General features: G+C 40.6%; 1 protein-coding gene across 4 annotated transcripts in view; it reads left to right on the top strand.

The window, feature by feature from the left end:
• Nucleotides 1-25,454, top strand: part of SMURF1 (SMAD specific E3 ubiquitin protein ligase 1) — a 45,247-nt gene that overhangs the window by 11,231 nt on the left and 8,562 nt on the right. For 2 of the 4 annotated variants that reach the window (XM_053957630.1, XM_053957629.1), the window contains exons 2-13: nt 14,651-14,689; nt 15,089-15,197; nt 16,015-16,148; nt 16,264-16,329; nt 17,149-17,224; nt 17,534-17,787; nt 18,562-18,646; nt 20,496-20,642; nt 21,734-21,938; nt 22,229-22,332; nt 23,797-23,911; nt 24,873-25,051. In XM_053957630.1, coding sequence (XP_053813605.1) covers nt 14,651-14,689; nt 15,089-15,197; nt 16,015-16,148; nt 16,264-16,329; nt 17,149-17,224; nt 17,534-17,787; nt 18,562-18,646; nt 20,496-20,642; nt 21,734-21,938; nt 22,229-22,332; nt 23,797-23,911; nt 24,873-25,051 — 1,513 coding nt within the window. The remainder of the gene's footprint in view (nt 1-14,650; nt 14,690-15,088; nt 15,198-16,014; nt 16,149-16,263; nt 16,330-17,148; nt 17,225-17,533; nt 17,788-18,561; nt 18,647-20,495; nt 20,643-21,733; nt 21,939-22,228; nt 22,333-23,796; nt 23,912-24,872; nt 25,052-25,454) is intronic. The other 2 variants (XM_053957632.1, XM_053957631.1) reach the window with 1 other exon arrangement.

The following is a 25,454-nucleotide window of genomic DNA, read 5'->3' as shown; positions in this document are numbered from 1 at the left end:
TCATGAGCTACAGTGGGAGCGTTTGGGGGTTTTGTTGCCTTTTTTTTTTTTTTCCCCATAATTTAACATTCGCTGAGACAAAACATCACGATAACTTTATCAAGCACCTGTAATAACACTCCCTATATGTTTGTTTGGATTTAGGGGTTTTGTTTTGCCTTTTCACCCAGCTGAAACTGTGCCTTAATTCTTCACACAAAGCTTCAGCTGCACCCTGCGAGCACGTCGCTTCCAGCACCAGCCACTGCATCAACCTCCTACTGGCATTTTTTAATTAAAAGAACAGCACTATCACTTCAAATTAGTGCCACATAGCTCATTGGAGTAAGGAGTGAGATGGTGTTTAAAGGTTTTTCTCTCGTGGAAATTTTTTATTAAAATTTGCTCTCTTTTGGGTTTATCAGTAGTTTGTCATTCAGTGCTTGGACAATATCTGATTCTGAGGTGTGCAAGTCCTCTGTGATATAAATGCAAATAAAAGGCTGGCTTTTAATATCTCGACTATTTGATAAACAAGAAGCACCTTCTTCATAAAAACAAAGCAACCAACATTATATTAGTTTATGATTCCCACAAAGCAAGTGTCAGCCTGTTTTTCAAGTGCATTCCCTATGTGGAGAAGATAGTGAAGAAATAGATATTTCTGGGAGTTTCTGTGCCATGAACTGTGCAGAGCTGTTTTTGTAATCCTGTTCAGTGAAATTGTTAGGGCTCCGTTATACTAAATTACTGTGAGAGCAAGGAATATATCCAGGGGGAGGTAGCCCTGGTGAGAATTTTCCTCATACAGCATTTCATTTTGTCTGGAATATTAGCACTGTTAACCATCCATGCGAAATGTAATGTATTCAATCTATTTAATCAATTTAAAGTGGAAAGCAAACATCTTAGGCTTTAAGTGAACCAGCTATCCTCATGAACTGCGTTTTTTAGATATTAAATTCTGGGCTTTGGATGTGCTAGTATAGTAGTTTGATAAAGAAGTTTTTGTTCAAGAGAACTTTTCTTCTTTTTTTTTTTTTTTTTTTGCAGGGTCCTGTGACCGAGTGGTGTCACTTGCATAAAGTCCTGTTTCTGAATATGCATTAAGTTTGTATAGGAAGAGTCATCATGTTTTTTCCTTCAAGCTCCAGTTTATTTATGTAATACCTTTGATCAAGATATCTCAGAGCAGTAGTGGGTTTGTAATTTATTGATGTAATGGACACTGACATTTTTTACAAGGAAAATGGCAAACAGGTGCTGTCGACAGGCAAAGTGATCGATGTATAATGTTGAAAAAATTGTGACCAAACATCCTGGTCGGAATAATGCATGAAAACATTTTCACCCAGATCCCAGTCTTTGTGACTAGAGATTCACTTGGGATTTGAAAGGGAGGTTTCTTTAGAGAGGAGCTTGCAAGTTGTTAATAAAAATTGCCAATGGGAGGAAAGTCCACATATATTGTTGTTAAGCCACTGTTGAGAAACTGATTTTGCAATGAAAATGTTTATTTGTTTTGAAAGAAAAATCTGTGCTAGAATGGTGCGCATGCTCTACTTATCTGTTTTCATTCTAAACTCTATTTTTATTTTGCTCTCTGCAGCCAGTCTGTAACTAAAACATTCCTAGCATCCTTTGGCTGGAGATTCAGTCAAGGACTTTTTTGTCCTGCTTTCAAGAAGGTGATTCCAGTCTTTCTTGAAGCTTCTCCAAAGGAAATTTCCTTCTGTAGTGGATAAGGTGACAATGAGGGAAGTCACTGCTTATGGTCCAAAGGCTTAGTAACATCCTCTTACTGTTGTCATGTCCTGCCATGCTTAATCTGACAACAAATGGAAATATTTTAGCATAGCTACAATGGCACACGATAAGAGTTGGAGCCACTCTGATGTTAATTCTGCTTGGGTTCACTCGGCTCACGAGCTGGCTGTTAGCAGAATAATGTGGATAAATGTTCTGTGGGCACAGAGGAGAGGGGTTGTGTCTGTGTCCGTGGGCAACAGGCCTCCCTCCCCACCTCCATTCAATCGAAGGGTATTTGCCATCATGGATTGGATTTTCTTGCTCAACCAGGGATTGGCTCTGACCAGTGTGTTTGTTTTGTTGTTCATCCCTGGTGACTGTCAGTAGCACTTGGCTGAATAAACAGAGACTATTGATCAAATTTGAAGTCATTAGCTTGGCAGTTTAAATAGATGCTGGCCTATATGATTAGAACAAGGGAATAACACATAGGCTGATACAGCTTTATTTGGAATAAAAGCTTTCTTTTCATAGAGTCCTGTTTGGTGCCATTCAGCTCCCAGTTTGGTGCCTCCCTTAGGTCATGCAAGAATGAGACATTTTGCTTAAAATGCCTAAAGTGAGGAGAGTGGCTTTGCTTGTGTAAGAGAGCGATAACATGGATATAACAGGGATCTGCTGAACTTTGGTACTAATTGGAGAACAGGTTTGGAAGAAAGGGGTGCTACCATGAGGTTATTGGTTAACCACATCCAGCAAGGGCATGTCCTGGGAGGAATCCTGCTCCAGCCCTTAGCTCCAAAGCAGCAGCAGTGTTGGATTGTCCATCTCACTGCTGCTCAGCTGAGAGACATGGCTGTGAGATCTGGGTGTTTGCACCCAAACACCACGGGTGATGAATTACTTCTGAAGGAAGTAGCTTCCTTTTAGTGGCTGCTGTCGTGCCGTGTGCCTGACAGCCTTCTCCATCATTTGAACATTTTGGAGGAGCATTTTGCTGAGGGAGTTCTGGAGTGCTCCAGGATCCCATTCCAGAGGATGGGCAGTGCTGTGTGAACGCCCCAGCATGGAACATCACTAATTCCTTCCTGCCAGCCTGCTGCTCCTGAGTCACAGAGCTCCTGTGTCCCTCGAGAGCGTGCACATCCAGCACCGGGACACACATGGATTGACCCACATTTCCTCGGGCACAGCTGCAGTCACGTGCAGCTCATTGCCAGGAACTCAGATGAGAACTGATGTAACTCAGTTCATCCAGCGTTTGCATGGCCCGAGCCAAAGTGCTTTTAGGGATTTACCACTTGTGTGACTAATAGGTGATGAGGTGGATTGGAAGGAGTGTGTCTACGTGCTTCATGTAGACAAGACTTATCCTGTAACAATGGCAGCACCAAAAAAAGTCTCTTACACATCATTCTCTCGTTGTAGTTTTTAAATGGAACTGGTTATTAAATCAAATTTTCTTCCTCTATGTAAAAGCTTTCATACTAATTCCTTGGAAAGTTTGTTGCTTAGGGATGTTTTCCTTGTGACAGCTGGACAAATGTCCTGTAGAAGAAAACAATAATTCAGTCCTAACAAAAAACAAAAAAACCAATAATTCAGTCCTAATAAAAGAACAAAAGTAGGTGAATGAATGATAAAAAATTGGCTTCACAAAGCTATTAATACCTCTGTAATTGTGGTCTTTTTTTGGAACAAGCCTCGTTTCTGTCCCGTTCTCCTTCACCTCTGCCACAGCTTCCTTATTCCTGTACATCCACTTGCAGTCCCCCTCCTTCCCCAGTGCCACCACTGTCACCTCCCCACGTCCCTCCCCAGGCTCAGCAGGGCTGGCACAAGGCCTGGGCTAATAAGCCCAGACAAGCCAATTCCTTGGCAGGTGTCCAGGTGGCTGCTCACCTTTTAGCATCAGTGTGTTTGGGGCTGCCTTGGGTTTTTCATTTGTAAACAAGAAGAGTTTGAGCTGAGTTCTCTGAATAAATGAAAAAATGAAGATAGTGGAGAGCGATTTGTAGCTTCTTGGGCAGATGTTGGAAGTGATTATAACAGGCAGAATAATCACAAAATAAGCTACTGGAGATGGAAAAAAATTCCAGGAGTTAAAAACAATATTGTAAGACATGTAATGTACCTGATTCAAAATGAGAAAGGATGCCAGGAATTTAATTTGGGCGAACACAGTTTGTCTTCTCTCTTCCTGTTTTTAAACTTGCTACCTTTATTTTAGCTTTTGTATAGCAAATTAAAGCAATTGTTCCATTTGTAGCTCAGCAATTAATCAGCCTGAATTAGTTTTTAAAATTTTACCTGGATGGTCAGGGTGTCATTTTTCCCTTCTTTTTTTGCACATGCCTTTTGAATCGTCTGGAAGCTGATGGATATAATTTGAATATGGAATGTTAATGAAGACAGAAATAGATGTGTGCAAGAGCTGGTAACAAGGAAACCATCAAGAAGAGAAGTCAGTGGAATGTTTAATTCCATCTAGTGTGGGCAGTTTTCCCCCTAAGACATTAAAAGCGTTTATACCTCAGTACTAAGATCCAAGTTAGGATCAAGACTTCATTTATTATGGGCCATTAGGCTCTGCCACTTCTTTCCAGCACCAACTCCATCTTGATGATCCATATGTTTGTTATCCTCAGGTTGATAACGACAGCCCAGGGAGCTCTGGGAAGAAAGAAGTACTTGGGAATGAATTCCAGCTGGTTCAGTTTTTGGCTGGCCACTCTAAGTAGCCTAGAACAAAATGAACTCATGGCTCTGGGCTTTTGTGCTCCCTTAACTCTTCACTGAATATGGACTTTCACTGCCCTGATTTTTAAGTCAGAGCTCACTCAGGGTCAGGTCAGAAAGAGCTGCTCCAGCTCATGTGTTTGTTACCATCCTGACCACAAAGCAAACAGCAGGTCTGAGAATAAGGAAGGCAAAAGCTGTAAGAGCATGAAAACGTTTCTTTGGCAGCAAGGCCCATGGCTTTGAAAAGCTTTACATGACAAGACTTGAGGCTTTTTATGTTTCTATCCAAACATGCCAAAAAGCACTCGGCATACCTCAGTTGAAATCCAAGCATGGAAAACAGCGAGATGTGCTGGAAATCAGGGAAAGTTTCTGAGGCATTTGTTAACCTGAGGTATGTGGTGGTAAAGCACTGATATGGTGCTGATGCCTTACTTGAAAGAAAGAATGCTTTTCATTTACTTGTAAAAAAATTTGGGGTGTTGACTGTGCTTCTTGAAAAGTCATCCAGCACCTGCTGGAATTTGTCCTGGTAGCAGTTACTGAAGTTAGTAGTGCCAGAAGAGGTGCTTGGTAAGTGTTATTCTTTGCAATAGATTTTGAGCAACTGCTTGTTACAAGATTTCCAGTTATTAAAGAAATGCAAAATGAATCTTGGTTATACTGAAGTAAGTTAGGCCCCATGCAGTGTTCTGAGGTTTCTTCTTTCTATGTACATAGTAGCCTGTAAGCCAAATTTTCCAGTGGAATTTCTGTATTGAAAATTCTTCATTCACTGTTTCCGTATGAATGAAGAAATGTGGATTCTTGAACATTGTGACCACAGTGGTCTTCAGTGTTTTTATATTTGTATTTATGAACTTCTAAAAATTGCTCTGGCAAATTTTGTTGTTTGTATCTTCAATGTTTTTAAAACAGGGATTTTTCCCCCCTTCATTTTGCTGAAAGTTAATCTCAACATCAGCAGCTTCCTGGGTCACTGAAGTGATTCTCTTGCCAGCTTCCTGCTCTTGGCTCACAAGGAAGCTTCAGTTTAACACTGAGTTGAGCAGTCCAGAGCCAAAGCTGTATATTGAGCACTAAGGCAATGTTCCATGTGGATTGTTTAACTACAACTCTTTCACTGATACATTTAAGCCCCATGGGATGAACTAATAGTTTACATAGTTTACAACTTACACGTAATGCCATTAATTTTTTGAATAACAATGTTCTTGCTTTTGAGCAATCTACTTAGCACTTGATGAAAACCAGACATTAATTTTGTACTCTTTATTATATACCCCAATTGGAAACTTTTGTTCTGTAAAGTTGATTTTATATCTTATTTAACTGCAGTAAGATATCAAAGAAGTCAAATACTGGTTTTGTCTGGAAAAACAAATCTCAGCTTAAAATTGAGATTGAGAATGTGTTAAATTATGTTTTTCTCCTCCTTTACAATAGTGCTTAACATTCCAATTGCTTTGTTGAAATGCTGACACTACCTGTATGTGAAGGAATGTAAATACCAGCCACTCTTTGGAGATAAAAACATATGTTTTATGTTTTAAACTGAGAAATCTGCTTTGCTTTAGCTTGGAAGTTGTAGACCTTTTGCTGTTTGACAAAAATTCAGTGTTTCTATTGAACTGTTGCTTGGCTGTATCTACTCAAACGTCGCCAAGATTTTCTGTACCAAGGTTTCATCTTTCACAGGTTTCGCGTGTTCTGCAGCAGCAGGTCAGACTCCTTGCTGCTTTCTGCATAACAAGCAGCTATTCTGAGGCAAGGCAATATTTATATATTGAGCTGGAGATAGTACCGGCTTAGAAAGTACAGAAGTTGTGTGTTGTGTTCCTGACATTTCAAGTGTTTTGTTCCTTGGACAGGACCCCAAGGCTGGGTCTGGTTTAATTGGTGTGAGTGCGTGTTCATCCTGCTGATTGTAGTGCTCAGTTAAGTGCCCACAAATGTGTTGCTTCTGGTTTTGGTCTCTTGTTCTGCACTTTCTCCTCCATTATAAAGCAGCAGAGAGCAGTTGTGCAGGTTTTCCTCACAGAATTTCGAGCTCCATTAATTGGATGATGTTTTGTGGGGGAAAAGAAGCTGTTGTTAGTACAGAAACATGCTTGTAACTTGAATCTCACAAACTGCATACTACGCATGCAGTTGTAGTAGTGGTCTGGGTAGCCCCGGAGAGAATATCTGGGAAGAAGGAGAATCTAAATTTTTGTGCTTTATAGTGAACATAATATTTATTGGAAAAGCCTTTTATGTACTGAATTAGTAAGCAAATGATCACCTGCACAGGAGAGTCCTTCTAGGCTTCTTTTTGGTAATGAAAATAAGGTGTTCAAGACTTTATACCTTGAATTTATGAAAGTGAAGATCAGAGACACCTTAAATGAAACACACCTCCCTGAAATGCTGACTGAGCACAGGCACTGTTCTCCTCTACAGGAATGTCAGCTAGTTCATACCTAATTTATGCCTCAGCAATAGCTAAAGCATTCAGGGTTTCTTTTCTGTATTTGATTTTTAATTTAATGTTGTTCGCCTCACATTTTCCAGAGAAAACAAATTCATATATCTGAACATTTGGATAGGATTTCTAGAAAGGACCTTTTGTTACTGGGACTCCAGGATTAGGGCTGGGTTTGAGCTGGGTTCAATCCCCAGCTCTGCCTGGGACCTGTTGTGAGCAATGTTGGGATGAGAACAGGGTCCCATTAGGTGCTGACATTTTTAGGGATTTGAAAAAGATGATTTGAAACGTCCTTGGTGTTGAAAGTACAAAATATTTTTGGCCATCTTAGTAAAATTCAGTTTGGAATCTGAGATATGAGTGCATGTGGGTGGAGGAACATGTTTTTCATGCTTTAGGAATTTTTTTCCAGATGCTTTTGTGGTGCTTGGGTAACTGTAAAAGCAAAGTGTTGAGATTTCAGCATGGATTTATTCCTTAGTTTTAATGCAATTTAAGGGAATTGAGCCACATAGTTTCCTGGTGTGTTTTTAGCTTCATTTTGGTGATGATGTTGCACAGCTCACGTTGTGTCTGATCCAAAGTGTGAGCGCAAGAAGAATGTGCAAGGCGTGCAGATAAGTCTGTCTGGATAGACACCACTTGCTTGGAAATATGAATTATTCAATGCAAGTACACGTGGTTAGAGATGCAAAAGATTGAATAAGGGAAGAATTCCAGAGCTGTGTTGATCCCAGTAACTGTAAACTTGCACAGTGAAGTGTGGAGTAAATGAAAAGTCCAGTTTGTATTTCCAGCCCGAATTTTTCCATTGAAATTGTTTTGTTTAGCGCTCAGCTAAGAAGTTGTATTTGCCCTGAGAACAGGATATTATTCTGTGTGGTTTTAACAGCAGTTTTGAGGCTTTTACAGATATTCCTGTATCTTACTAGTGTATACTATACAGAAGCTGATGCTGTAGCTGAAGCCTGAGTGTATCCTTTGTTTTCCGGGAATCAGGAGACTGTTTGTGGATACTTTAACAAAGCAAAATCTTGACTGAATTTGGGAAATCTCTCCTTACAAAATTATCGTCCCACTTGGCTGTGGTCCTGGCAGAATTATTGGTGGGGGTGGATGACTGAATTTTAGAAACATACAGTGGGTATAAATTACATTATGTTCTGTTAACGTATTTCCTGGTAAAGCTGTGTAAATGATGGGCTGTTCTTGGGAATGGCTGTAAAAATGGTGATGGTAATAACTGACTTAGCTCTTAAATTCCAGTTCTCACAGAAACTGGTTATGCTTTGGACATAATTGGAGACAGTCAGCAAAGAGAAAGTGGAAGGGATGTGAGGGAAGACAGAGCTTCAAGGACATCTTGGTGACAGAGGAAGTGTCACCAGTTAGGGTCTCACTCTTGCCCCAGCATCTCTGGCTGCATTTCCTACACCTGAGCAACTACTACAGGGCCAAGAACAATTAGCTGAAGGTGGTGAAACAGCAGTTTGTGAAAGGTTTGCTCTAAAAAATAAACTTTAAAAGAAAAAGCACCCATGGAAGTACAATTGAGTGGCACATGGACCAGATAAACCCCATGGGCAGCTTTTGCTTTCAGAGCTGAGGGTGTGTCTGTAAGACTCATGCGTTTGGGGATATTTGGGGTTTATGTCTGTCTAAGAAATGGGCAGCTCTGTGCAGAATATGACAATGCTCTTGGCCTGGATTAGAGGGAGGCATTGCAAAGTCATAAGAAAACTGAGCTGAGGTTTAATGAAAGATTTAATCTGAGGAACCTTTATCTCAGGTATTTGTTTGGAGTGAGCAGAGGGGGAAGAAGAGAGAGAAAAGTTGGTATGAGGAATAATTGGTAAGCTTATTCCCACCTCTGATTTGTGTGCCTTTCTCAGATTCTGTACATCAACATTAATTCAGCTTCCTATTGATCTCCCTTTTTTATCCCTACAAAGTTCTTCAACTGATTCCATAACTCTTCAGTGTTTCTCCAAGTTTTACATCTCAGTCAGTTAATTTTTAAACTTGCTTTACTGGTCTTGTGCTGTACACAGTCTCAGTTAAAAGGGAATTTAATGAGTCTTGTTCTTCCAATAGCCCTGTGCTGGGTTTTTCAATGATTTATATTATTGAGGGCTAAGTCAGCCTTTGCTGGTTGTATGTGAAGACTTATTGTTGGAGAATTTTTCAGTTTGAGTAATTCTTAGGAGCAGAGATGAAGCTCTTGTTTTGCCAACTTGTTTTTTTTTTTTGCAGTAGGAGAACTGCCTCTCATTCGTGACTGGTTTCTGCTTAGGTAGGATGGAATTTTGATTCCTGACTAAGTAGATACTTTAATGACATGTTAATGGACTAATAAAAATGGCTTTTTCTGGGTGTGTGGTTTTTTGAAGATCTCTTCAAAGTTGTCTAGTGTTTGCAACTGGCTACACGAAGCCAAGTTCCAACCCACGAGGAGATCATGCCTTGAAAAGAGGCTTTGATTTTTAGTGCAGCCTACACAAAAGGGCCACAAAAAGGGTTCGTGTATCAACTCTACCGACTCTTTGAGAATTGAGGGTTTTATAATGAAGCCTTGCTTTTAATCTGGTAGTCAAGGTCTGGTTTAGCATGAGTTCAGGCAGAGCCTTCCAGTGTCAGGGCATGAATGCAGGGTCTGAATTCGGAGGGCTCTCGTGGGTTTTTGGTTGGTTTGTGTTTCAGATTGCAAATCTCATTGGCACCACAATGCTGAGATCATTAGTGAAGGCCACTCAGGGTGCATGTCAGGATGAAATTAGTTCCATACAGCTAATTGGCTTATTTGGCAAATGTCAGGGAAGGCTGTGGGTTTGTTTATCTCTTCGTGCTCGCCGGCGCTGCAGCGGTTCGGGTTCGGTTACTGAGAAGTTACAGCAGTCTGGATTTATGCATTTCAGTCTCGAGCAGACGAAGAGAAAGACCAAAAGTATTCCTAAAGCAAACAAAAAAATGGCTAGAATAGAAACCTTGGCCTTTGTGGTGACAATTTAAAGTGCAATTTGTGAATAAAGTGGTGTATTTCAGTTCAGTGATGTGGCTAGCCGTAGAGAAACTGCATTTTTACACATTTCAGCCATCTTTCCTTTCCCATCAAACCATTTTTTGTACCCCACCACATATAAATTATTATTATCCTTAAAAAAAACCAGACATGTGAAACCTTCATGGGTTGTCTGGTAGTAGAAATAAAACCAGACCTTATTTGCAGTGAAGTCTCATTTAAGGTTATGTGCAGAGAACACAACTGTAAGCAGAGTCATTCCTCAGGGCAGTTCAGAAGGGGTGGCTTGTGGTATTCCGAGTATTTTCCACAAAATCCACTGAACTGTTTGGACGAGACGTGATTTCACATAAGAGATTCAGCAAAGATTTTAATTGTGGGCCATGAGTTTTAGGGTGTTGGAGCAGCATGTGGTGAATAGCTGATGTTTCCTTTTTTCTCCTTTTTTGGAGGAGGCTTTTTTCCACTTCATGTACATTGTTTTGGCCATGCAGCCTTCCCAAAGCAGTTTTTCAGAATGGTGGGATTTCTGCTGTGGAAACCAGGCTGTGAGCTGGCACACACAGGGGACTGTCCTGCTGGGGCACCTCCAACACAGGCTACCAAGTTCACAAGTCAAAACCTACGCAGACTTTGAAGCATTAGCAGAGATATTTCTATTACTTGGATATCTCAAATTTGACCTGCTTTGCAGCCTTTTTCATTTTCCAATTGTGTGCAGTAGCTTTAGTTTCATTTTATGTCAAGATCTTTATTGCTTTCTGTTCCAAAGCCTCATTGTTCTTCTTTGCTTCTATCTTAGAACAAACCAACCAGGCTGTGGTGCTTGTAATGATTATGCTGCATATCTCTATGATTAAAGATGGTCTATACAGAAGGAAATATTGAGTGAAGTCCTTTCTACGCCATCAGCCTGCTGGCCTGTGTTTATCTTCTGTCACAAAGTAAAACGAATGTATCCTGGAATCTGGCTGCCTGTTTGTACAAGCATAAATAATTAACCTGAAATATCCAAGGGAAGGCCAGAGATGGCTGAAAGTGGTATTTGGCAGCGTGGTTCACTGTGACCTCCCCCCACCTTTCCTAAGGAAGATGTGGACGTACTGCTGGTTTGTCTTGTCTTGTCTTGTCTCCAGAATTAACTTGGGTACTGAGCTGAAGGCCGTGGTTAGCTCAGATCACATACATGTGTAAAGGTCCTTAATTTGAGCATAGAGGCTCCTGCCTTTAACTTGCAAAGTGTGAATGAATGCAATCCCAGGTGCACATTTGCCTGCTGTTTTGCATTGGTACAGGCTGGACCTTTGGAATATTTTCATCACTTGCCTTATTTACTTTACTTTTCCCTCCAGGAAATTCTGTCCTTTGTACACTGTGCAGCTGGAAACACTTGTAGCATCTTAGCAGTGTGCAGTGGGATGGGGTGTGTTGGGAGTTGGACTCTGTGATCCTTATGGGTCCCTTCCAAACTGAGACATTCTGTGGTACATGGGAATAAATCTGGTGCTGATGCAGAGTCAGGCTCTGTTTACTTGGGAATGTTTGAAATGGTTCCTCCCCCAGATTGTTTTTCTGTGCCTCCCTGCAAGTGCTGCTCTTGCTGCAGGATGGTGTCTCGGGGTGAATTAGCACTTTCTGATGCAATTCTCAGCTGGGTTGTTCAGACACTGGTGCCACTCTGTGCTCTCCTCACTGTACCAGTCCTGCTCCTGCAGCACCTCCTGAACCACAGCAGATGATTCATTTCTGTTTGGAGGCAGGGTGGACAACCAGGGCCTGGCAGAGGAACCTCTCAGCTCACTCAAGTTACATCCCCAGGGTGAATACTGACTTTGTCTAAGGCTCATCCTTTCTTCACCTCCTGCCAAATATGCTTTCACACTAGCACTTCACCCAGCTGGCTAATTTGGCCTTTGAAATTATCTCAATAATGTCAGGTACTTAAAAAAAACATTCCCATCCCTTTATAAATATTATAATCTAGATGTAAAGACATTGTTTCAGTGTTGTTTGGGATCTGTTATATTAAAAAAAATAAGTTTTTCAGAGCTGTGCAACAATCGGGAGCGGAGCATAAACAAATCCTGTGTCAGGCTGAAACAAGTTGGTTGACTTGGAGGAGGCAGAATGTAAATACCCAAGTCAGGAGAATTAGTACCTTTTGTAGTGTTGCAACAAATGCAGGGAGATCACTCCTGCTGACAAGCCCAGAACCTTTCTTATTTAAAAGAAAGAAAAACGAAAAGAAAAAGCACTTTGGAAAACGGGCAAAGAGGGGATTGGGCAAGGCCTGGGCAAAGAGCTTAGGGTCTGTCTCATTCTCCTAAACCCTCTCTGAACCAGGGATAAAATTAATAACTTTTTAAGCCTTTGTAGCTAAATCTACCCAAGTCCATGAATTTGGGGCTTGAAGTAGCAGCCATCAGGTCCTCTCCTGTTGGAGATGATGTGTTTAAGAAGGAAATGTGGCCCAGTCCCAGCTTTGCACAGCAGGGAGGGGCTGTCTGCTCTGCTGCTGGCATGGTTTCACATCCAAGTCTCCCGTTGCTGACCTTTGCCACCTGTTTTTTTACTGGAATTTGGAAATCTATGGCTTTTAAGTGATACAGCTCTTGCAAATATTTTTTGCTCTAGTGGGTTTAGCATGCAAATAGTGGAACAGAGCCAATGGTCCATCTCGGGCAGCCTGATTCTGGAGATTGCACCATAAAGGTTTATTTCAGCTATTAGCTTTTGTGCCAATATTTTTCTTACAAGAAAGAGTAATAATTTTTGCAACCGAAAATTGAGGGTTTCACAGGCTGTGAGTGGAAAATTGGCAGCTGTGCTCATCTACTGTAGACTGAAAGGCTGGGGCAGAGGGAAAAGAGTTACATGAAAAATATAATTCTTCAATAATAGCTTTAGAAATTTATGCTGCTATTTTGAAAGCACACCTGAAATATGGAATAAAGGTAATAATTATATGGACAAACCATATGCAGAAAGTTACGGATGTCATCCTTCTCCAGCTCAATAAATTATTCTTAAAACTGGGGATGGCAAAGTAGAGTTGATTTTAAAAATCTCACAGAATTCTCTTTGGCTGGTACTAGCATGCTAAAGTTCTTATTTTACTTGTACTTAGTCTCTCTTTCTTGAGTAGTTTTTCCCCTGAAACACTCTCAACAGGAAAAGGAAATTAAAGGTTGCTCTGTTGTGCTTCCACAGGCAGCGGATGGTGATTCTCTAACCCTGTGTTGTTTCAAATTGAATTGCCATAGTCTGGCACACTTCTCTTTTTGGTCAGTTGTTTAAAAAAATGCAAGAGAAGCTTTCTCTGATCATAGTTTACCAGTGTAAGAAATAAGTAATTTTTAATCCATTCTAAAAATCCTTTCCTGGTGTGGTGCTTTAATTATCACTAAGAGGGAGGATTTGTGTATTTTTTTCCATGAGCTTCTGGGTTAAATAGTGGATTTCTTTGATCTGTTTGCTTGACATGTGAGGTGAGGCAGTTTTTTCTCTGCTGCCTGTGTTACCCAGGGAATGTTTCTCTGGAGCTGAGAGGTGGAATTCTAGTAGAAGTATATAAAAATAAATAAATAAAGTATTTGTTCCTTTGCACCTTCCCTTTCCCCAGTGTAGAATTACAGTGAGACTGAGGGTAAGTCAGGAAGAAGGGGAGATGGAGATGAGAAGGGGAAATGGTCCATACCTGGGGAATTGGCCATTGATTATGTTCTGAGCCTTCATTCTCATGCTGAAAGATTTCTTTTTCCCCACTGGGGAAAGAGACTCCCTCAATGGTAATTAGGTCTTTTATAGTTACCTTCCTTTCTTGGATCTTAGTTTGAGATAAGTTGAGCTCCAATATTTTCCTCTTTGGCTCTGGAGTTGTTTTTCCTGGCCTGTTAGAACAGTTTAATGGATACTAAACAACTTGGATTGCTGAGATCCTCCTGAGCAGTCCTTATGGAAAAGCAAAATTAGACTTGTAGCTGGTAATAGACTTGGTAGAAATGGAGATTGATGTGAGTTTCCTGATGTAATTTTTTCTTAAACTGCTGTGCTGGTGAGTAGAATTGGAGAGAGGGAAACGATGTCTCATTTGTGGCCCTTTCAAAGGAAAACATCTTGATGCAGATTTTTTTTTTCAATGCATTTATTTTTCTCCAGAGTTGAGGCCCTATCACAATTATCCCCAAACCTTTGTGTATTTACAGATTGCTTCTGCTGTTGCAGAATTCCTGCCATGCTTTGTTGCACCATGTATCCACACTTTGTGTGCAAGGAGCAGGAGCTTGCACTACATTTAATGTGACTTAGTGAAGAAGTATCTTCCAGGAATCCCAGGACTGTTCTTTGTTCAGAAAATGTTTAGCCCTTGTTCTAAAATGGATGGATTCTGGAACAACAACAAAAATCTGATTTAGCATTTGTATAAACATGAAATAAAGAAAATTAGGAGGTTTTAATGCAAAGGGATGCTCATTAAATCTTCTGTGTGTTGTAATAATAGAATTAACGCAGCAAATATAAAGCCAAATTTTTATGTAAATATTCCAATCCCAGATAAAGAAAATAATCCTCACATTTAATATTTAGGTGTTTTTTAATGAATTATTATCAGGTATTATTTTAGCTGATACGATTACCAGAAAGCTTTTTTTTTACAGTTTTAAGATTTCTTTATCTGCTTTTTTGTTTTGCAGTATTATGTGCCAAGAATCTTGCAAAGAAAGATTTCTTCAGTAAGTATGTCCTAATTGTGTAACTTTCTGCTCTGGATTAATCAGATTTATTTGCAGATGGTGCATTACTGTGGAGGCTCATCTGTGTGTGTCATATGCACTGCTTTACTACAGGAGTACACGTTACTCTGGGTTGTAGATTGTGTGCACTTCAGGGTTGGAAGCACCGAGGGCTCCCAAATTCCAGCTGGAAGTCTGCCTGATGGAACCACAGGCAGGCTGCTGCTCACAGCTCTGTGCTGGGGGGTACCAGGAGCATCCACCTCAAACACAGGGTTTACTAAAATACTTTCAGGATAATGGCAACTGTCCTTTCTTGAGGGGGGAGCTTCTAATGGCATTGTCTTGGAAGCAGCAAAACAAAGGACTGTGTTTAACAGCACCTTTTCCTTTCCCCAGGACTTCCTGACCCATTTGCTAAAATAGTTGTGGATGGGTCAGGTCAGTGCCATTCCACGGACACTGTGAAGAACACGTTGGACCCCAAGTGGAACCAGCATTATGATCTGTGAGTTGTTTGTAAGGTCATAAGTAAACAGTATCCCAGAGATTTGTATCCTGAATAAACAGTGCAGGGTTGGCACTGCAACTTCATTTTGTGTTAGCAAGAAGAGTCACATTTCATAGAATCTCAGAACAATTTGGTTGGAAGGGACCTTAAAGATCATCCAGTTCCACCCTTTGCCATGGTCAGGGACACCTTCCACTAGATCAGGTTGCTCCCAGCCTGGCCTTGGACTCTTCCAGGGATGGGACAGCCCCAGCTTCTCTGGACAACCTGTGCCCCCAGCACCCTCACAGGGAAGAATTTCTTCCCAATATCCCATCTAACCCTGCCCTCTCAGGGACTGATATTTTTTTTTCAAGAAGAAAATCCTTGTTAATAAACTTTGCTTTTAGGTGTTTGAATTTGGAGATATTTGTATGGCAGATACACAACACAAGGGCTTAGTGAGCTCTCCTGGAGCAGTGCCATCCAGCTTTTACAGAAAATTGTCCTTGTTGGAATGATTTATTTTCTTCAAATTATTAGAACCATAAATTCTGCAGTTCTGTGCGTTAATCGACTTGTTGTTTAGGTTTTAATGAGGCTGGCTGTAGTTAAATTCATGCTGCAGCAATATCAATTTCCCATGCTGTGAAATCACTGTGCAGTAATTCATTAATAACAGCATTTTGGGCATAAGCTCTTGTGTACTTATAATAAAGAGGCATGACCAATGTACTAAAATGTGTCAGAATTTGTACCAATTACAGTGTCAGTTCTGTGGAGTAAAAAGAGGTTATTATTTCTAAAATTACTCTTTTAATATGTATCTTTCTAGATACGTTGGGAAAACAGATTCCATAACCATCAGTGTATGGAACCATAAAAAAATCCATAAGAAACAGGGAGCTGGCTTCCTGGGGTGTGTCCGACTCCTCTCCAATGCCATCAGCAGGCTAAAAGATACTGGATGTAAGAGCAATTCCTCCCTGGTGTGACCAAGAACCCTCCATACCTTCTACTGAGTAGTGAATAGTGTTCCCACCCAGCCCTTCCCAGGGTTGATTTTTCCAATTCTCCTTTGCAGACCAGCGTTTGGATCTATGCAAACTCAACCCCACAGACACCGATGCTGTCCGAGGCCAAATAGTGGGTAAGAATGATCCCAGCTAAATTCCATCTGCTTGGTAAATATCCATAGGGAAAAACTCCTCTAGTCACTGCTTCTGTGCCTGTTCTATGCTGTTTCTTCTTATTTTACTGGGATTAAATTACATAACCTGAAAATTTTCATTACACTCCTATGCAGGATCTTGTTTTCTCTTAGTTGATGATGGGAGACAACATTAAAAACAGGGAGTGCATCTGGCAAGGCTTCTGCTGCATCTCTGGAAAGGGTGAATGTCACAGTGAAATGATGCATTTGGGCAGGGTGACAGGCAGAGGGAATCTTCGGTGTTAAAAAAGGATCTGGAGGAGTTAAAAGACATTTTACAAGTTGCTGGTTTGATACCTTTGACTCACGCAAGCCATTTCCAAATTTCAACAAGGCCATGCTCATTTTACAGCAAATTTACCTCACGTTTTACTGCCCCCAGCCAACCCCAGCTTTTCAGTGATATATATTTGACAAACTCCAAATTCTCACCCTAAGATGACATCTAGTGGTGAGCAATTTTTTTCCAGCTTCCCTTTCTAGATCCTCATGAAACCCAGATGTAGAACTTGACATGTTTGAAATGTTTAGAAATAAACTCAAATTTTGAGGGGATGACCCTCTGGTTTCTCTTCTGCTTTTTAAAAAATTAGTAATGCTTTAAGAGAATAGAGGGAATATTGCTAAGTGATATGTTCTTGTGCGTAGGAGAGAGCTTTCCTTAATATTTTTCCCTATATAAATGTGGAATTTTTTTTGCTGTTTTTAAGAATGCAGTTTTTCTTTTATTGACCTGAGTTTGTTTTCTTTTTTCAGTCAGTTTACAGACACGGGACAGAATAGGCACAGGAGGTTCTGTAGTAGACTGCAGAGGGCTTTTGGAGAATGAAGGGTAAGGATTGTCTTCTTTACACTTAATTAGAAAAATGGTCTGTGTGTGGAAAGACTGTGACTAGCATTAGAAACTTAAGTATCAGTGTGACTACTACATTTTCTGGGAATGTTTATCAGGCAGTAAGGTTATTAGGCTAAACTCGGTAAGACTTGATTTTTTTTTTTTGTTACCAGTGCTGAGAAATTTGGGTCTAAAAACGTCAGGAAAATGGCACCTCTTGGGTTAAAAGTTGCAGCACTAGAAGTTGTGGGGAGAGCAAAACAGTTATTTCTGCATTCACTTCTCTTGTGATGGAAACTCTTGAAGTTTCCCCATTTTCAGAACGGTTTATGAAGATTCCGGGCCGGGGAGGCCGCTGAGCTGCTTCATGGAGGAGCCGGCGCCGTACACGGACACGACGGGAGCGGCGGGAGGAGGCGGCTGCCGCTTCCTGGAGTCTCCCAGCCAGGACCAGAGGCTCCAGGCCCAGCGGCTCCGCACCCCCGAGGTCAGAGCTCATGTACAGACACCTCAGAACAGGCCCCACGGCCACCAGTCACCTGAGCTACCTGAAGGCTACGGTGAGTGTCCCCCAGCTGGAAAACTGGAAGGGTTTCGTTTATCCGAAGACGTCGCAAAAATTTTCTCCCCTTTTAACGCATCGAGGTGTTTTGCCTGTTGGAACAAGCAGGGTCCACGTGTGTCTCATTCTGCGTTTTGGAAAAGGAGCTAAGTGCAGATGGGAGTTTGAGATTGGCTAATTAGCAGTTGGCTACGCCAGGATACACTGAGGGGTTGATGGTAAATTAAACATGAGGTTGTGGTATGATGCTGTTACAGAAAATTCACTGCTAATCTTGGCTGTGTATCTAGGGAGAGCAAATGTAAAGAGCTCTTTAAACTAGAGCAGTAATGCTATTTTTTCCTTCCCCCTTGGCATGTTGTGTAGGTTTGAGCCCACATTTGAGAAGAGATCAGGAAAATATATAAAAGCAACAAAGAAACCAATAGTACAGAAGATTAGGGAGGATGGGATTAAGGAGAATTTAAACCTCAGAAAAGAGCACACCAAATCTAGGAGTAGAGAAATCTAGTTTGGGGGTTTGGATTGTCTCAAAATCTAACACTAAAAATACAACCTAAAACATGCTGGTGCATGGATCTGTGAGTTTCAAAAGAATGTTGAAATGTGTAGTCAGAGTAAATTTGTAAATGGCAAAACAGTCCATGCTGCAAGAGATCAGTGTGATGGCTCCAGTACTTTCTCCTAGGATGAAAATACTCCAATATCTTTACACTGTTTATTTGTAATTTTTTAAAGATTTGTAATTTAGAATAATCTTCCTTTTTTATAGAGCAAAGAACAACGGTACAGGGACAGGTTTATTTTTTGCACACACAGACTGGAGTGAGCACGTGGCACGACCCAAGGATACCAAGGTATGAATTTATAGTTAAAAGTCTGGGGAGTTTGGTGTGTATTTGTGTGGCAGGATGCTGGATTTATAAGAGCAAAAATCTATTAATTCTGTCTGAATTTAAAGGGAGAGCTCCCAGCAGAGGAATAGTTTGGCATGTTTCTAGTTACCTTTTCACCAAACATTAAGGATTACTGTTTTTGAAAGAAAGAATTATTTACTTGAGAATCATGTAAAAACAAAAAGCAAAAAAATATGTAGCCCTTCAGGAATTCCTGTTAGACAAATTCTTCCTAAAATGTTGACTGGTGGCTGGTTTTGGTGAAGCTACAAATTTCTGAATCTTGCCTACTTTTTTTTTTTTTTTTTTGAAAACAGTTTGGACTGCAAATTGAAGAAAAAACTGACTTCTTTCTTAAAATAATTGTTTCATGAATATTCAGCTTGTAACTTTTGTTTTATTAGTGCTCACTTGTGTATAACTGAAGGAGAGATTACTTGTTATCTTTAAATTTGAAATGGTTTGAGGTTTTTGTGCTTTAGGCCAGTAATTTGCAGCTAGAAAATTTGAATCCTTCACATGATTAATTTAGTAAAGCCTCTTTAAACCTCAACCTGCAGTTAATCCAGGTCTTTGTGAGTGAGGTCTGGTGCTCTTCCTGAGTAGCTCTGAATCTGGGCTGTTTCATGGGCCACCTGCACACCAGATTCAGGAGTGAAGTTTGTAACTCTCAGCTGCTGCACTGCCTGGATAATAGAGGAATGTGGTACAGGATATTAGAAAAATGATACAAAGTAGTACAGGCAGAAGTGGTGATAAAAGCTCAGTGTATGGAAGGAAATGAAAAACAAAGCTGAGAGAGAGAGAGAAAATAGCTGATTTTAGATTAGCTGGTATTGTTGGAAGAAAAAATGACAGTGGTTGTTCATTTGTGTCAGTCATGTCAGGCTTGTGTGCCCAGAGCCTTGTGTCTTCTTCAAGTGATGCTGGTCACCCTAAGGGAAGGTGCTGCTGCTCCTCTCCCCAGATCTTTGAGCCAGGGTTTCAGGAGCAGCAGTGGAACTGAACACAGCAGTGTTTTGTGAGTCACAGGTCACACCTATTTTAGTTAAAGGTGACTTTTGTGCTACCAGCTTGTGGTGCAAAAACCTAACCTTGGCATGAGGCAGAGCTGTAGGTTAAAACTTGCTGTAATCAGATCCCTGCAGGACTTTCAGCTGCACAGCTGATCACAGCAAATGGTTCCAACCATAATCTCCTTTAAGGAGCCTAACAAGGGCTTGTCTGTCTGCCTGTGTGTCCCCTTGGCATATACTCACTGTGACACTAAGGCACCTTCAGTGTACAAAGCTTTTCTACCTTTCTAAAGCCTCTCAATTAACTCATTTATACAAATGTTGCATGGTTTGATTTAGGTGAGTAATTAATGGAGTGGTGTCTTCAACTCTGAATCCATGCCAGCTGTCTAAAGAATACTTTACTCAACAATAGGTTTTCTGCCTAAAAATAATCTTCATGTTTCCTTCCTTCCTTTTCTTGCCACTCTTGGTGTTTTTTTCAGTTAAGTGGCTGGAGCCTTAGGTATTTTCAATCTTTTTAGATGTAAATACATTCTATGTATTGAATTCAGACACTGCCTGGAAGTGAGTGACTGCCTTTAGCAGCATTTAGAGTGATACCTGAAATATATCCAGGATGAAAGGCGTGAGTGAATGTGTTAAAATACTTACTCTCAGTGATTTTTCAGTCAAATAGTCAGGATTCTAACCTTAACCTTATTAAAGAGGTGATTTTAATTTTTTAAGTGATCTTGGTATTTGGTTGCTTAACTTCAAATGTGCATTAACATCTTGTTTGTTTTGCACTTTAGAGACCTTAACAGTGTGAATTGTGATGAACTGGGACCTTTGCCTCCAGGCTGGGAAGTCAGAAGTACAGTTTCAGGAAGAATATATTTTGTAGATCATAACAACAGAACCACACAATTCACAGATCCACGACTACATCACATCATGAAGTAAGAGCTTTGCCTGATAAATAATTCCTGTCAAGTCTGGGAGTCATGAGGGGCTGAAACCCTGAATGATAATTAGGGAACAGAGGCAGCCAGTGCTGTAGTCAGGGTCCAAGCATTGGTTCTCCATGCTGGTTTTATCCAAGTTTTTTGCTGAGACTCTTCAGAAGGGTTTTTACTCTGCTTTGCACAGTTCTGGAGTTGCTGGGGTGTGGGGTAGAGAGTCTGCCAGGTATTCCCCAGCAGTCAGCTCATGCCTGTCTGGATGAGCAGTTCTAGCTCTCTGCTGGCTGTTCTGGATCTGGACTAACTTCATGCTCCCCTGAGCTCCAGACAATGGGAATATAAAGCCAGCTGGAGTCTGGTCAATGGGTGCTGTGCACAGCCAGTTTGGGTTTAGCAGGATTTGGTAAGCTCAAGTTCTGCATCATGGAAAGGCAGCTGAACTGTTGTGGAACTGACCCTGGAAGCAGCCTGGCAGTGCTGCTTATGCACAAGGCCAGACTTTTTCCTGTGCCAGCCAGGGAATCTCTGCATCTAAAAAAGATTTTCTCCACAACCCAAATAAAGCATTGATGGATAAGGACAGTTGAGTGTATGAATCTGCAACTATTTGGGACAAGTGTATCTTTCTCTCTTAAAAACCATAGATGAAATATTTTTACTGTGTTAGGAATCCCCAGCCTCATTCTGCTTGAAGCTGGAATAAAATCAGTTGCAGTTGTTAGACAGTTCCCTTTATAAAGCTGTTGTTTGTTCCATTAGAGATCTGTTTCCATGTTGCACTCTTGAAAGTTCTCTCTTTGTGGGAGAATACCACACAACCTTTAATTACTGCTCAATCAGCAGTCATGCCCCAGAGCCTTCTACAGTGCTTTGCCATATAAAAACAGTTCAAAAATGCTGAAACTCTTTATGTGTCTGTGTTCCTTACATCCCTGAATTTAATGTAAAGATGGTACAGAAGTATGCAGCTGAATACACATTTCATTCCATGTTCCTCTTAGAGAAGTTTAATAATTTCTGCCATCATTGTTTTATGTATTCCTTATTGTTATGTGTCCAGAATAAATATTGTCTTTTTTTTCTCCAAGCCATCAATGCCAGCTAAAAGAGCCCACCCAGCAACCTCTACCAGCTCCAAATGAGGGGTCACTGGAAGAGGGTGAGGAGTTGCCTGCACAGAGATATGAAAGAGACTTGGTACAAAAGTTGAAAGTTCTTAGACATGAGCTCTCTCTTCAGCAACCTCAGGCTGGTCACTGTCGCATTGAAGTATCCAGAGAGGAAATATTTGAGGTATTTGATTGATATTTTTTTACTGCTAACAGCAGCTTTTGTCACTGAAGAGTTAAGTAAAACTGATCACTGATTATAACAACTTTGCTTCACAAGGACCCACCACATTACACAGTTGTTGTTGAAATTTGCTTCAGGTTAGCACTCAAACAGAGTTGTGTTTTCTGTAGTTCAGTAACATTCTGTGTATTACAGAAATGCAGAAATCTTAATTATGGTATTAGAGAAATCTTAATGGACTTAATTATAGGAAGGAAATAAAACAGCTAATTGTACAAATGCACATACAGGAATCCTATCGTCAGATAATGAAGATGAGGCCAAAGGACTTGAAAAAGAGGCTTATGGTGAAATTCCGAGGAGAGGAGGGCCTGGATTATGGAGGAGTAGCAAGGTGAGATTTTGGGGGTTTTCTGACACCTCTTAACTGTAAACTTGCCCTTTAAGTGCCCTGTGGTTGCTACCATCCCCTTTGAAGTTACCTGTTAATGTCATAGTTAATTATTTGTGGTCTAGTTTATAGACAGTGGCTGTAGCTTCACTCTTTATATGGTATGTTGGAAAGTGGAAGCTTGTGATTTAACAGTTGTCCCACTGCAAGTTATGAAAGTGTGATCAGCTCAAATTGTGAGGTCTCTCAGGGAGTGTAGAGCCTGAAGTCAGATCCACATCACAGCAATGGTTTTGTTAAACACACCTCTCTGATTTCCCACAAATGGATTGCAGGAGGGTTCCTTTTTGTGATGTCTCAGCTGCATTCAGGAGAGTTCTCTGATTTGTTGGAGCAGGAGTGGAGATGAACTAATCCTAAACAAAAGCTAAAATTTCAGCAAGGACTTGCCTCTCTCTTAAAAATGACAATAATTCCCTGCAGGTTGCATCAGATCTGAAATTCAGGAGCTGATTTAGCATCACTGTAAAAACGCTCACCTGGTGGCTCAGAGTTGTGTAAATTCACAGAGAAATTTCTCAAATCCACAAAAGCTGCCCACTTAGGTGTCTTTCAGCGATCAATCCCTGGACAAAGGAAAGAAGCTGGAACATTCTGAGCTGCCTTACCAAAGGCAACCTTGGGTTTCACCACTGTTGACATCCTGTTACCCTGATGCCTTTCATAATTGCCCATTAGTTGCAACTGACTCTTCCAGATCCGTACAGCTCCACTTCTAAGCATTACAATTGATAGTTCTCTCCAAATATTTTGGACCTGGGAAGGGTGTCCAAATTTAACAACAAAGGGGTATTTGTCATGGTGACTTGGAAGGTCAGAAATAGCTTTAGTTGTGCTCCTGTCCTTGTGTGTGACCAACGTGAGAGAATTTACCCAACCCCTCCTTTTAATGCACTTGGTCTCTGTCCCTTCTGGCCTCTGCTGAAAGCAGTCACCAAGCTGGCAGAAAAACAGCTTTTCTAAAGATCCCCAGCAATTGAGCTGATTCTAATCAATAGATTTTTTTTTTATTATTTCCTTATACTGTACAGGTTGCAGAGAAGCAGATCTTGTAGGCTCCAAATAGCTGAACTCTGTACAAAGGCAGGATTTTTTTGGAAGTGTGGCCTCTTCAGACTCAATTAGTTGATGGCATTGTCTAACAGCTTGATGTAGCTTCTCTAATTGATGTTAATCCCTTCAGTGGTTCTAAACTAAACCAAGTCTGCCCTGAGTGGAGTAGGACATTGTGAAGTTTTAATCACACCCTTTTGGTCTACAAATGGAGGGCAGCAAAAGAGGCTCTGATTTTGAAATAAGCATTCCATAACTGATCAATCACAATAATTGTGTTGTCTAAAACTTAAGTGCAACTTGCACTCTTCTAAATTTGTTGTTGGGTGTTTGGTTTTTTTTTTTTTTTGGCAGAGAGTGGTTGTATTTACTGTGCCATGAAATGTTGAATCCCTACTATGGACTCTTCCAGTACTCCACAGATAATATTTACATGCTGCAAATCAATCCAGACTCTTCTATCAATCCTGTAAGTACTATTACTATTACTAGTAATTACTATTCTCAGTAATATTCCTATTTTAAGAGATGTCCTCTTAAAATGCAGTTTCTTACAGCTGTTCTTCCACAAGAAGAGTCTAAACTGCAGGGTAAATTGCAATAAGAAGGTGTTAATGTCTTATATTTATATAGTAAGAAGCAGAGGGGTTTTGTTCAGAAATTAAAAGCATGACAGCCTTTGATAAATACCTGATTTCTATGAGACTCCTCAGTACTGATTGGTTTGCACAGACATTCTGAGAAGACAAGACTGATGAAATTCATCTTCACTGTGAGCACAGGTGGTTGTGCACACAGCATTACATTCCCAGCAGTGCCACCCCATGACTTTTAGGGATGTATCCCTTGCTTGCCCTTTCTCACTACCCTCCTGGGCTTACTTTCTCTCTTACTGGAGGATTTGTATTGATGCAGACCCTAAAAGGAGCAGCAGTTCTGTATTAGTAGAGGGAATTCTTCCTGACATGACATTTCCTGACATTTGCACTGGAAGATGAGGGAGGTGGATTGGAAGAATGTTAACCATTGGACTTACACCTCAGCTTTCAAAAGTTAGTTTAAAAGGAACATAAAAGAAATGAAGGAAACAAGCACACTGCTTCCTCAAGAGTACATACATTTGGATGGTTAAACAAAGAATAAATGAATTTGTGTGGAATCCTCATCTGGAGGTTTCATGGGGATTTTCTTTTTCCAAGTTTTTCCCTTTGAGAGGTCTAGAGACTTGAATCAAATTTATTAATCAGGTAATACACAGAGACTTGTTCAAGGTTTTTAATGATGAAATGCTTTGGTTTTGGTTATGTTGTGAGGAAAATTGGTGGTTGATTTTGCCCAAAGGGCTGCAGGTAACTTACACAGAACAAACCACCGAGGGTGCCACAAGATGTCAGTGTCTTCCCAAGCCTGATTCTCCTCTCTCCCTGCAGGACCATTTGTCTTATTTCCATTTTGTTGGTCGGATAATGGGTTTGGCTGTGTTCCATGGACACTATATCAACGGGGGGTTCACAGTTCCCTTTTATAAACAGCTGCTGGGGAAGCCCATCCAGCTCTCCGATCTGGAATCTGTTGACCCAGAATTACACAAAAGTTTAGTCTGGATCTTGTAAGTACTGAATTTAGCAATTGTCTCACTGTAGAGAAAATGGGGTAGAGTTTGTTGGCAATAGTGAGATGCTTTAGACAAAGAGTTTGCAAAAATCTTTTTATGATGGCTGTCTGTACAAAGTTATTAAACTATTCTTAATATATCAAAGGTACTTGAGGAAAAGTTCTCATTGCAAACTCTCCTTGCAATAAAGTAGATACTAAATCATTAAAAGTTGCATGGGCATGGTAGAATATCACTATCAAAATCCAAACTCAGGACAGACATCTGAGGGGAAGTACAGCCTTCTTCAAAAGAAAGCCAAATCTGATTAAAATGAAAATAAATGGAAGTAATTTGGGCTTCTGTATGCTTACAGAACAAGATCCAGCATTCAGTATAGCTTTGGGACTCTGGAACT

Source organism: Vidua chalybeata, chromosome 16 (genome assembly GCF_026979565.1).
Source record: "Vidua chalybeata isolate OUT-0048 chromosome 16, bVidCha1 merged haplotype, whole genome shotgun sequence".
NCBI classification, from domain to species: Eukaryota; Metazoa; Chordata; class Aves; order Passeriformes; family Viduidae; genus Vidua; species Vidua chalybeata.
Note: the sequence above shows the minus strand (reverse complement) of the source record. Positions and strands in the feature narration are given on the sequence as shown.